Source organism: Podarcis melisellensis (assembly GCF_964234715.1).
Source record: "Podarcis melisellensis genome assembly, chromosome: 1".
NCBI lineage: Eukaryota > Metazoa > Chordata > Lepidosauria > Squamata > Lacertidae > Podarcis > Podarcis melisellensis.
Genome location: NC_138528.1, coordinates 115,287,382 through 115,299,888, shown reverse-complemented (window position 1 = coordinate 115,299,888; position 12,507 = coordinate 115,287,382). Strand labels below are relative to the sequence as shown.

The window sequence follows — 12,507 nt, the reverse complement described above, 5'->3', positions numbered from 1 at the left end:
GGTCCCTGTGAATAATTTCTGATAGCAAAATCTTCAGCCTTCTTGCCAGAATTCCTGCAAATATCTTATAATCTGTGTTCAGGAGTGAAATTGGTCTGTAGTTTTTAACCTGGGTTGGATCTGCATCCTGTTTGGGGATAAACGTAATATATGCCTCTTTCCAGGTCTCTGGGGTTTCTCCTTTCTTTAAGATATTGTTCATAATCGTTTTTAGAGGTCCCACCAAAATAGATTTCATTTCTTTGTAGTAGCCGGCTGTGAATCCGTCAGGGCCTGGTGCCTTACCCCTCTTTAAATCTTTAATTGCCTCCTCTATTTCCTCATTTCCAATTGGTGTATTCAAACGTTGCTTTTCCTCTATTGAGATTTTTTGCACCCTTTTATCCTTCAAGAATCTCTCTATCCTCCTTAAACCAACTTTCTCTTGATCTTTATACAAATTCCTGTAATAGCTGAGGAATTCGCTCTTAATTCCTTTGGGGTCGGTTCTTTCTACTCCCTCCACTGTTATTTTATTAATTACACCTTGCTCCTTCCTTTTTTTTATTTGCCAGGCAAGCCATTTACCTGATTTATTCGCAAATTCAAAATTTTTTTGCCTTAGTTTTTTAATGTTCCACTCCACCTCTCTATTTATTATTATAGCAAACTGGGCTTGTAGAATTTTAATTCTTTCCTTCGTTTTTTGACAATTTGGTTTTTGTGATAGTTTTTGTTCATTAACCATTATCTGTTTTAGAATTTCCTCTTTGTTTTTCTCTCTATTCCTATTTTTGATTGCATTCTGTTGGATAAAGAACCCTCTTATTACAGCCTTACTCGCATCCCAGACAACGCTATCCTTTGTTCCTTTATCACCATTATCTTTAAAATAATCTATCAGTTTTTTCTGTGCCTTTTCCACAACTTTCTGATCATCTAAAAGGTGGTCTTTTAATCTCCATCTGAAGGTTCTTGTCTCTAGGCTTTCCAGTTCCAGCTCTGTTGGGCTGTGATCTGAAATTACTTTTGGTCTTATTTCTATTAATTTAGCTCTTGGACACAGTTCCTTTGAGACCCATATCTGGTCTATGCGCGACAGCGATTGGTTAGGCTCAGAATGAAAGGTGAATTGTTTGTCAAGCGGGTGTCTGAGACGCCAGATGTCCACCAGATTGCAATTTTCTACCATGGAGAAGAAGGTTTTTGGTAACTTTCCTTCTTTGTTTGTTCCTTCTCTTTGTCTATCCATTTCTAGTGAAACAACCCCGTTCATATCCCCCATTAAAATTATTTTTTGATCCACAAATTCCATCAACTTCTCTTCTAATCTTTTAAAGAATTCCGTTTTACTACCATTTGGGGCGTATAGCCCCACTACCATCAGCTTTTCACCTTGCCAGTTAATACTGACCCCTATCATCCTCCCCTCTTCATCCTTAAAAATTGTTTTGGCTTCTAAATTATTTTTAACATACAGTACCACACCTCTTTTCTTTACCTTATCTGAGGATTCAAATTCCTTTCCCAACCTTTTGTTAATTAACACTTTCCTATGCCTTCTAGCAACGTGCGTTTCCTGTAGACAGATAATGTCCAAATTTTTCTTTTTCAAATATTGCTCAATTTTATTCCTCTTATTTTTATCGTTCATCCCATTAATATTCCAGTTCCAGATTTTTAATCCCATGATGCTTAACTTTCACTTCAGAAGTTAAGTTTTCGCCTGAGTTTTATTCGAATTCTCTTTTCCTTTAAGGGTTCCCTGAGTCCTCCGCTTCCTCCTCTGCCTCTTCGCCCAATCTACTTCCTCCTTCCTCCTCCTCATCCCCTTCTCCTGACTCTCCTGATGGGGCCCCCTCATCTCCTCCAGCCCCCGTTCCATTTACCTCCACTTTAAGTTCCTTGTACTTCCTCAAGAACTTCCCGGTTTCTTCTTGACTTGACAACTTGTGTCTCTTACCTCTATATACAAATGATATCCCTTCCGGGAATTCCCATCTAAATTCGATCTTATTTCTTCTCAGTACCTGCGCCAAGGATTTATAGTAATCTCTTCGTTTGAGTAGTCTGATCGGGACATCTTTAAAAATAATTATATAATTCCCATCTATATTCAACCTCTTTTCTCTATTCCTTTGAAGGATCCTATTTCTCATTTCTTTATCCTTGAATGTAATCAGACAATCACCTATAAGTTTCCTTCCTCTTGTTGTGTTAACGCGCATTCTGAATGCATTTTGTATATTATTGGCCATTTCCTCCACTGGTAAACCCATCCATTCTGCTAACTCCATTGTCAATCTCTCTTTAATATTTTCATTTTGGGTCTCTGGCACAGCTCTAAATTTCAGATTAACCTCCCTCTGCCTCAGTTCATTCATCGCAATAATGTCCTTCATCTCTTCCTGAGCCTTATTTAAGTCCATCATTTCAGTTTTAATCCTTTCTTTATCCCTCTTAATATCCTTTAATTCTACCCTTGTCTTCTTTAACCCTTCCTCTGTAAGCTGCGTTCTCCTAAATATTTCTTTTATTTGGCCCTTAAGTTCGTTAACAGTCTCATCCATTTTTTTATCCATTTTCCCGATCCTGTTATCCACTTGCTCTAATTTATATTCTCAATTGGCTTGGCTTTGTTTGATCTCTGTAAACATCTTCAAAATATCTGACTTAAAGTCTACCTCTTGCTTAGAGCCCCTCCTATCCCCAGGGGTCCCGCCATTCGTTCCTTTTTTCCCTGTATGTGACATCTTAAATACTTATACACTTTTATCTCCCCTTGTCCCCGATAATTTCTCGCCCCCTGAGTTTGTTTCAGATGATTTCCTTTATACCGCCCGCTTTGTCCGTTTTTGTAATACCCTCTTTCTTTCTTTAGTGTTACTGTTCAGAATTCCCAATTCTTTATATATGTATTTCCCCAAAAGTCAGTATCGAAGTCCATATATATAGAATCGATGTCAAGTTCTTACTGTACAGTCCTCTTCCTTCAAGGCGGAATGCTCCAATGTCGGGGGTTTGTCCCGCCTCCAATCAGGCTAGTCCATGTTCCATAGTAGATATACGGGGGGGGTATTAAAATAGGGGGTGATGAGTAGAAGAAGGAGGGGAGAAAAGGAAAAGGGCAGGGGGAGCGGAGGCCAGTCTCAAATCACACCAACTTCATTTTAACACAAGAGGCCGTCAAACCGATATGCACTGACGCCAATTCCCAAAGTGTTCCCAGGAGCTCCCAGAAGTTCAAAAACCCTAGTCTCCAACCAAGGGAAAAGAGATGGAGAACAGTATGCGTATTAGCTCCAATATAGATATTATCACTGTCCTCTTTCTGCTTTTCACAAACTCACGCACAAAAAGTCTCAAATGGTGGCAGGGGTTTCTCTTCCGGCTTCGTTCTCCTGAATTCTGACGCTAAGATAGAGAAACACCCCTTCTCCTCTTCACAGCCTCCGGTTCACCAAAAACGCCAAGTCCTAATGCTTTGTCTCTGGCCCCCTTTCTTCCCTCTTCCTCTCCAGCATACTTTTCCTTCTATTCGGCTTGTTTGGAGGGAGGAATACAGAAAGGGAAACAGCGTAACCGCTAAGGCGACTCCCTTTCTCTTTTCCCCGCACTGGCGTCTTTCCGCGTCTAAATTGATTTCGGCTATCAGCTAAACTCCGTTTGTTTCTCTTTACTCCCTCCGAGGCTTCCTTGTTCTTTTTATCTTAATTACAAAGTTGCAAGAGTCGGAGTTATTTGTTCTGAGAGCGTACTGCTCTCCCTGCAAGCTCAGGGCTTCGCTATCTGAAGGTGAGTAATGGCTCCCCCTTGACCGCTAGACCTCTCCTCCCACGCTCTTCGCCTCTTCCGAGGTTACCTGGCAGCCGGTTTGGTCTTTCTCTGGCCGTGCCGGGGACTAGACTCTCTGAACACCCTTCAAGAGAGTTTTGGGGGGTCTCCGCGCCCTAGAGTTGCCCCCAATCCTTCAAAATAGCTCGAGTTCTCCCTCCCGGTGAGAACCCTGCTTGCACTGAGATCGCAGCAGCCGGAAGCCCCTTCACCTTGCTGGCATTTTCTAACACTTCCTGCTGTTTTGTTGGGATGCAAAGAAACCCTGCTAAAACCCAGCAAAGGATTTTAAGGGCAGCATCTTTTTCTTCAGCTTGTAACATCTCTTCTATAACAATACAGAGTTGCAGCTAAGTGTAATAACAAGAGGGTGACACAATAGATCCTGGTAAGCTAAAAAGGGAAGTTTTTTTTTAAGGTTCCCCACCAACTTTCCTGCTCTTTCACCCCCATTTCTTCTTCGTGTAACAGAAGTGCCATCTGTTCCTAACCTTAACATGGCATGTGTTTGATTTATATTCAGTATTAGATAATAGAAGGGGGAAAGATTATAGCATGATCTAAGGCATCTATGAGCATTAGCTAGCTCTCTGGTCAAAAGATAAATAATACGCAATAAAAGGGCTGGGATCAGCTGCCTCCGTGCTACAGAAAAATATATATGGAAAGCAGGTCCAAATTTATTCAGTGCACAACAATAGCAGATGCAGCATGGCCAAAAAGAAGGAGGCATTATACTTGCTAACTTGCAAAACTTCTCTGTGTTGCATAACTCTGATTCTGCGAGCCCCATGGCGGTGAGGTATAGCTATGCTGATGTGCACCTAAATCTCATAAATGTGTTTGTTTACTGTTAGTGAGCTCAATCGGGGGGGGGGGGACGACTCCTCTGCATGCATGGTGAAGGTGATCACCCCAAAAGCTGTGGAAAAAAACTTTGGTCAGGAGACCAGGGCCCATGATAGAAATAAGCCTGAATAGCAGCCTTAAGCACAAAAAGATTTTACTGTCCAAAGTGTGTGAGAAGCAGAAATGCTGACAGGTACCTTAGTTAAGGTAAGAAGTGTTTGGATTTGATATCCTGCTTTATCACTACCCTGAGGAGTCTCAAAGCGGCTAACATTCTCCTTTCCCTTCGTCCCCCACAACAAACACTCTGTGAGGTGAGTGGGGCTGAGAGACTTCAGAGAAGTGTGACTGGCCCAAGGTCACCCAGCAGCTGCATGTGGAGGAGCGGGGAAGCGAACCTGGCTCACCAGATTACCAGTCTACCGCTCTTAGCCACTACACCACACTGAGGTAAGTCAATGCACCGGTGTGAAGGAGATAGAAGATTTGTTGCCCTATATGGCTAGCAGTACTGGGTAACCTCCATGAGACACCCCACACCAGGGGTAGGCAACCTAAGGCCCTGGGGCTGGCCAATCGCCTTCTCAATCCGGCCTGTGGACAGTCCGGGAATCAGTGTATTTTACATGAGTATAATGTGTCCTTTTATTAAAAATGCCCACGGCTGAAAAAGGCTGCTGACCCCTGCCCTATACTCTTAAAAGGCTTGGGATCAGGTTGACACCTGAAACATTGAAAATACATTCCAAAATAGCCATGTGCACCAGGGATGGGGAAATGGGCCCCTCCAAAAGCAGCTGGACTACAAAACCCATGACCACCATCCATGCTAGCTGGGTTGATGGGACTTGGAGGCCAACAACATTTAGAGGACCACAGGTCCGTCCCTCCATCTCAGCATGGACGACAGTGGCTCTAACTTCTTCTATTGTCTGCACGCTGCCTAAGAAAACCAGCCTACCTGGAAAGCTACTTGGGCCGTGACAGTAAGCTTGTCTCTCTCAAATAGCCCGCGACTGATATAAATAAAAGTAGAGTAGGTTACACAGTCGATCAGGTTGTTGACCCTCTCTTTCACATTGTTGGAAGGTTCTGCTCGTTGCACCGCTTTGTGAAATACGACATTAAATGCCTGTGAGGGGAGACAGACAAGCTTGTAAGCCAATAGTGATGCTAGATTAAAACGGCGGCACAAAAAAACAACATATTGATTTCTTCCTGAATAGTAACCTTGAGTGAGAACTGATACATTGGATTGATTTTCTTCAGCTCATCCATGAGGAAGTAGAGAAGCGAGGCTCTTGCTGCTACTGGGCGGTAATGCTCACGGGCCTCGTTGATCTTGACTTCATTGATGTTGGCTTCCATTACCTGGAACATACAACCAGTTGGTTGTAGTTAAAAAAACACACCCACCCCAAAACCCTACAAATCATCAGATAGTTAATACGATGAATTTCAGAACTTGCCGGTACTGAGTAGGGGACAACAAGTATGAAGGCAAGGGGTGTAGCTGGCACCCCAGAATTCAGAACAATGAGTGATATTATTTTCTACTGCACTCCTTTGAACTTATAGCTTAAAAACAACTGATTTGGTGGCGTTTGGAAGACAAGAGAAATAGAGTACTATTTTTCAGAGTACTGTCCAAGGTAGAAGAGAACATAGTGGAAGTAAAGGATTTTGGTATGAGCAAAGAATTAATGCAGTTATTTGGGAGAGCAAGACACGTGGAGAAACGTGTCTAGAGAACCTCTGTATGAGAATCTGTTGGGAAGGAAGAAGACAGGGAAGGGAGGGGAGGGGAGGGGAAGGGAAGGGAAGGGAAGGGAAGGGAAGGGAAGGGAGGGAGTTTGTAGTAAGTCTGACTAGGTTAGACCCTCTAAGTATCCCAATTTTCCAGCGACAGTCCCGGATTTAGAGAAGCCATCCCAGTTTCTGATTTTACAGTGGTACCTCGCAAGACAAAATTAATTCGTTCTGCGAGTTTTTTCGTTCTGCGAGTTTTTTCGTCTTGCGAAGCACGGATTCCCTGGGTATTAACTGTTTTAAGAAAAAGGAAACAAACTCGCAAGACGTTTTCGTCTTGCAAAGCAAGCCCATAGGGAAATTCATCTTGCGAAGCAACTCAAAAAACGAAAAACTCTTTCGTCTTGCGAGTTTTTCGTCTTACGAAGCATTCGTCTTGCGAGGTACCACTGTATCTCAGAATAGCCCGCTTTTCTTTAAGACAGCCTTTTGCAACCTGTGGGTCCCCAGAACTACAACTCCCATCACCCCTAGCTAGCAAGGCCAGAGCTCAGGGATGATGGGAGTTGTAGTCCAACAACATCTGGGGACCCACAGGTTGAGAACCGCTGCTTTAGGATGTTCCTATTTCGATCAGATAAATGTTGGAAGGTATGATAGGACGTCCCTATTTTCATCAGAAAAATTCTGGTAGGTATGAAGTTATGCAACTCCCAAGCCAAGGAGATAAGTGACTATACAAATTTTAGAAGACATCTAAAGGCAGCCTTTTTTAGGGAAGTTTTTTAAAGTTTAATGTTTTATTATGTTTCTGTATATGTTGGAAGCAACCCAGTCAGATGGGTAGGGTATAATTATTATTATTATTATTATTATTATTATTATTATTATTATTATTCAAGGAGGCCCAAGTTCCAGTTTAGACCAGCTGATACTATATCCTTAGAGGTGATAGGGAAGTACAAGGCTGGACTTATAATATTTATTTTGCTCACATAATTACATAAAAGCAAATTCCTTGGGCACGCAGAGGGCTGCAGAGGGGAGCAGCCATATCTTGTTACACAAGCACCCAACCCTAATAAAAGCCGTATATAGGACATTCCATTTCTAGATATAACACACTGCCACTTGTATGTCAAATTTATTCTACCATGACACTGGCAATTGCATGACACTGGTAGAAAGAGATGCGATTCAAAGTGGTTGCCAACTTTAAAAAAAATGCAGTGGTTTCTTAACTATGCTGCTATTCTTACGTTTTATGACAGCACCAAATATTCACTGATTGTGCATCAGAATGACTGAAATTAATTTCAAACCATAGTACTAGAATCACACTTTTATTGCTTTCATGTTCACCTGCAGCCCCTCTTTTGTAGTGTCTTCCCTGCCCTTGTTGGCACACAATCGCTGTTGGTGTTGACAGTTTTAATGAGAGCCAGAAACTGAAGACATTCTCTTCACCTGCATTTGGTTCCAATACAGTGGTACCTCGGTTTAAGTACTTAATTCGTTCCGGAGGTCCGTACTTAACCTGAAACTGTTCTTAACCTGAAGCACCACTTTAGCTAATGGGGCCTCCTGCTGCTGCCACGCCGCTGGAGCATGATTTCTGTTCTCATCCTGAAGCAAAGTTCTTAACCTGAAGCACTATTTCTGGGTTAGCGGAGTCTGTAACCTGAAGTGTATGTAACCTGAAGTGTATGTAACCCGAGGTACCACTGTAATCTTTTATCCCCCCCCACCTCTTGCGTTTCTACTTAGTATGCCAAGTTTATTGTCTAGCAACAGCAAACATTATTTTTTATTTTTTATTGTAATGCATGGTCTCAGTTTAATTGTAGCTTGGAGGGGGGAAAAAACTTAGGCTCTTGAGAAATAGTGCTAACAGGTAATATTTCTGATAAACAAAGGAACCCAAAGTACATTTGATTTCCAACTGAAAGTTATAAATGCAGTGTAAAAAAAAAGAATGGAAAGAGTCGACACTTCGCCTAAATTCCCTTTGTTTTATAGCTTTTGTTTAGAATGCAGTAAAATATTTCCCTCTGACTAAAGCTTACTCATTTGTAAGTGATCACTGTATAATTTGCACAGGAATTTTACAACACAGTGGTATATACATTCTGTGCTATAGATTATATAAATGTAATTATGGCAGATTACAACTTTCATTAAATCCCAAAAGAAAACATTAAGAATTGCGTAAGTAGGTTGAGGGGGAAAATGTTATAATGACTTTACAGATATATTTTAAAGTTGCTTTTGCGTTGTTCCATGACTATGGTTGTTGTAGGCTGTGATTACTTCATATTGATCATTTTACCTTAATTTCTATTTCTGCCGCTGTGTGTTTTGTTGTTTCCAGTCTCTCTACCAAAAGGGTATCCCCAAGGAAATTACTCTCGGCTGCTGAAAGGCGTGTCAGTAATTCATCTTCAAGCATTTTCAACTCAATTTTAAAATAATTTTGCTGCTTTGTGAGTTCAGACTGAAATGAAAATGGTAAGGTTGCAAACCTATAATTCAAGCACCATTAATATAGGAAGTATGCATCGCTGAACTTCAAAACTTGCTGATTTCCCAAGACTTTATTATATCCCCCATTTATAGGGTTTAATAATTGAGCAATGGGTTGATAACAAAAAAGTGAAATGTGTAAAAGTGTAACCTTTATTCTGAATATTATTATGCAGACTTAAAACAAGACAAAAATTAGTAAAATAGCAGGTCTAAACTTTACCATATCCACCCCAATAAATATGAGCTGGGCATCCAGATTTATGGCTTGCTGTTAAGAATAATTACTTCTGTGGTGGCACCAATACAGTGGTACCTTGGTTTACAAACTTAATCCGTTCCGGGAGCCCGTTCTTAAACCAAAGCGTTCTTAAACCGAGGCGTTCTTAAACCGAGGCGTGCTTTCTCATAGCAGCAGAGGACTCAATTTACAAATGGAACACACTCAACATGTTCTTATTCCAAGGCAAAGTTCACAAACCAAAACACCTCCTTCCGGGTTTGCAGCGTTCTTAATCCAAGTTGTTCATAAAATAAGCTGTTCTGAAACCAAGGTACCACTGTATAAGAAAATTCTGCATGAATGGGAGAAGGAAGTTGACAAACCCTTTTTTAATTTCACAAAGAAAATTTCATTGCCTGGTAGGGGAAATGTTTCAAGTGTGATCCAAGCAAGCAATTGATGCAAATCAATACAGCAATAATTTTTTTTAAAAAATGCAATGAAAGCTGACTGAAAAGAAGCACTTTTTATATTGGAACACCTAGCTACCTGAACACTCATTGCAAAAACAATACAACTGTGAGTATGGACAGGAAGATAGGCACACTGGCATGCACAAAACCACTCCTCTCTTCTTTTGGTGGAAGGAACAAATAAACCAAGATATATTACATGACCTATCATCCGAGACAGTAGGAAGCTGTGGCTAACATCTTCAGAAGAAGCCAGGTTATTAAGCCAGCTTCAAATCATAGGTTTATATACTGGACTACTCCAGAACTGCTAACCATAGTTTCTTGGTTTCGATGAATCATAAACTATAGCTAACAGAAGACTTCTCTGTTTGTTTGTTTGTTTGTTTGTTTGTTTGCTCATTCAAATGAAAGGAGGATCATATCTTGGCTTGTTCGTATCTTGGCTCATTCAAACGAGGTGATGCACATTCCCATATACACAAACCTTAAAGTGTTCCAGATCAGGTCTTTCCACGTTGACAACATCTGCCAACAGTTGATCTTCTAAACCATCTCGTGTGACAGTAAAGTTGATTAATGTGGTCTGAGCCTGGATTTCTGGTTTATAATGGGGATTGGCAAGTTTGGTGTGGAGGATGAGCCGGAATTTAGGGTGAAATTTACACTCCTTATCTCCTACTCTAATATACCTGCAAAAGGAAAAACATGCTAGAAAAATGCTCCGATTTTGCAAACAGTAATGAGGGGTAGGCCTTTCACACTGGCAACCCTGGGAAACACTGCAAGTTATAGCTGTATTTCTGAGAAAATAAAAAAAAAATGCAGGAGAAGAAATGGAAAAATTAAGGCAAGGAAAAACCTGTAGCATTCGCTCCAGTTGAAACCATAAAGATTTTAGCATTCATTCAAATTCAGAATTGCAACCACAATGCAATAGGTCTCAACAGGCCACAGACTCCCACACCGAAATCAAATGCTCCCAAGGCAGCAAGAAATTAAAGATAGCTTTTTTCATTTCAAGTCTGACTTAACAGTAGATCAATAGTCAGCATAAAGAGGGTTCAGCTAGTGTGAAGATGCTATTCAGACAAGATAGACCCAGCAGGCAACCAAACCCACAAACAAGATTTGGACGTAGGTGGGAAATTAAGGCTACAAAGTGAAAAAGGTTGGCAGCATTATCGTCTGGGATTGTGGGCAACCAGACTCGGATAAACCTTGTTTCTTGGTTTAGCTGCCCAGTAGAGATATTCACAGCTGCAGTATTTGGAGCTAACTTTTAGGGCTAGGAATATCAGTATTGTTTATGGCTGCAAATTCTTTCCCAAAATTTAATTTGTGCAATTAAAGTGGATTAAGATGCTCTGTCACCCAAGCACAACAAATCCACTTTAAGAAAGAAAGAAAATTGTTGTGGACAGGAAAGTGAGGAGGAAATGTACTGAAAAGTGTGGAATCAATGAGTGATAAATGAGAAGGTGTATAAACATGCAAATCGGGATGAATGCTCAATAAACAAGGTTGATTGCAGTGGGAACTAAGTGCTACTAATTTTGTTTGGATCCATTCTTTACAGGAGCAGAAGGAAAATTTCTTTCAGTTTTTCTGTTTGCAGTTTTGTCTAATATACATATTTTTGCAAAGCAACTTCTCCCCTTAATGCATTTCTGCATGTCCATTCCACTAGGTACATGCACACTTTAACAATTCATATGTATTTCCTTCCCACATTAGTTTGCTAGAGAACGAAGTCACAAAATCTGGAAGAGTGCGAATTTTAAAGTATGGCTGGGTTTCAATCTGTTCCACAAAGTGCAGATTAGGAAATCTGCCTTTAAACGTAAACTGAATCTAATTGCCATTGCATCCCAAGTTAAATCGCATGCATAAACACACATATCTTCACCTTCCTTTTTTGAGCATGTGTCTCCCAAGCAGAGGGTCAAGCACAGGATCAATGGACTCCTCCAGGTTTTCTATTAAAACAGGGTCTCCAGCAACAATAGCTTCTTCTATCACATCGACATACCTGCAAGATAGAGAGAGAGATTTAGGGAGAGCAAAGGGACTAAGGAGTAGATACAGTACAAGGAAGAGCATTAAGAGAGTTAAGGGATTTTCACCAGTTATTTAGATCAAACTCTGGTTCTTGGAGTGTGTGTGTGTGTATTTGTAGTCAGTTGATATATTTATACATCTGTATCTTTGCAGCAAGCATGGATTAAAACAAGCAAAACAAGCTAGGGCATTGCATCAACAGTCATACTATACCAAACCTAATGTTTTCGTTCCTCTTAATAGCAGCAGCTGCCAATGAGCGCTTACCCTTTCTGACTCAAATGGATGACTTTCAAATCCGAGCCATATCTGCTTTTTATCCATTTGATCCCCTGGTGCTGGGGGTCAATCAATAGAGGCCAGCGTTCGCAGTTTGTAAGAATAGTGGCGTTTTGCGTGGACATGGTATCACTAGGCAAGCCTTCATTGTTCCATTTAGCAATTGTTGCATCATCCGTCAGCATGGAGATCGGATCAAGACCTTCAGTCATTGGAATGGGAACCTAAAATAATAAAGGTTAACTTAGAAATGCCTAGTTTCAGTGACTTGTCCCTGTGACAATACATCACACTGCTCATGTCTGTAGCATGGAGAAAGTGAGGGAGGGAAGGGAGGAGCATAGCAGGGTCGCCAAGAGGAAAAAGAAGGCTGCGATTCTTAATTCCCATTGCAGATGCTACAAACATAGATGGGTGCTGTTGCAATGTTACATATCAGGAAACAAAACAAAATAAAGGAGTTCATTCATATTATTGTTTTATCTTTATGTAAACTGCTTTGAGGGTCGTTGGGGTTTTTTAACCATCAAGCGGTGT

General features: G+C 40.9%; 1 protein-coding gene across 1 annotated transcript in view; it reads right to left on the bottom strand.

The window, feature by feature from the left end:
* Window positions 1-12,507, bottom strand: part of LOC309363323 (dynein axonemal heavy chain 11-like) — a 216,175-nt gene that overhangs the window by 39,952 nt on the left and 163,716 nt on the right. The window contains exons 55-60 of the mRNA XM_081899478.1: window positions 11,959-12,194; window positions 11,540-11,662; window positions 10,118-10,322; window positions 8,741-8,905; window positions 5,893-6,033; window positions 5,624-5,794 (exon numbers count right to left, since the gene is read on the bottom strand). Of these exons, the coding sequence (XP_081755604.1) occupies window positions 5,624-5,794; window positions 5,893-6,033; window positions 8,741-8,905; window positions 10,118-10,322; window positions 11,540-11,662; window positions 11,959-12,194 (1,041 nt within the window). The remainder of the gene's footprint in view (window positions 1-5,623; window positions 5,795-5,892; window positions 6,034-8,740; window positions 8,906-10,117; window positions 10,323-11,539; window positions 11,663-11,958; window positions 12,195-12,507) is intronic.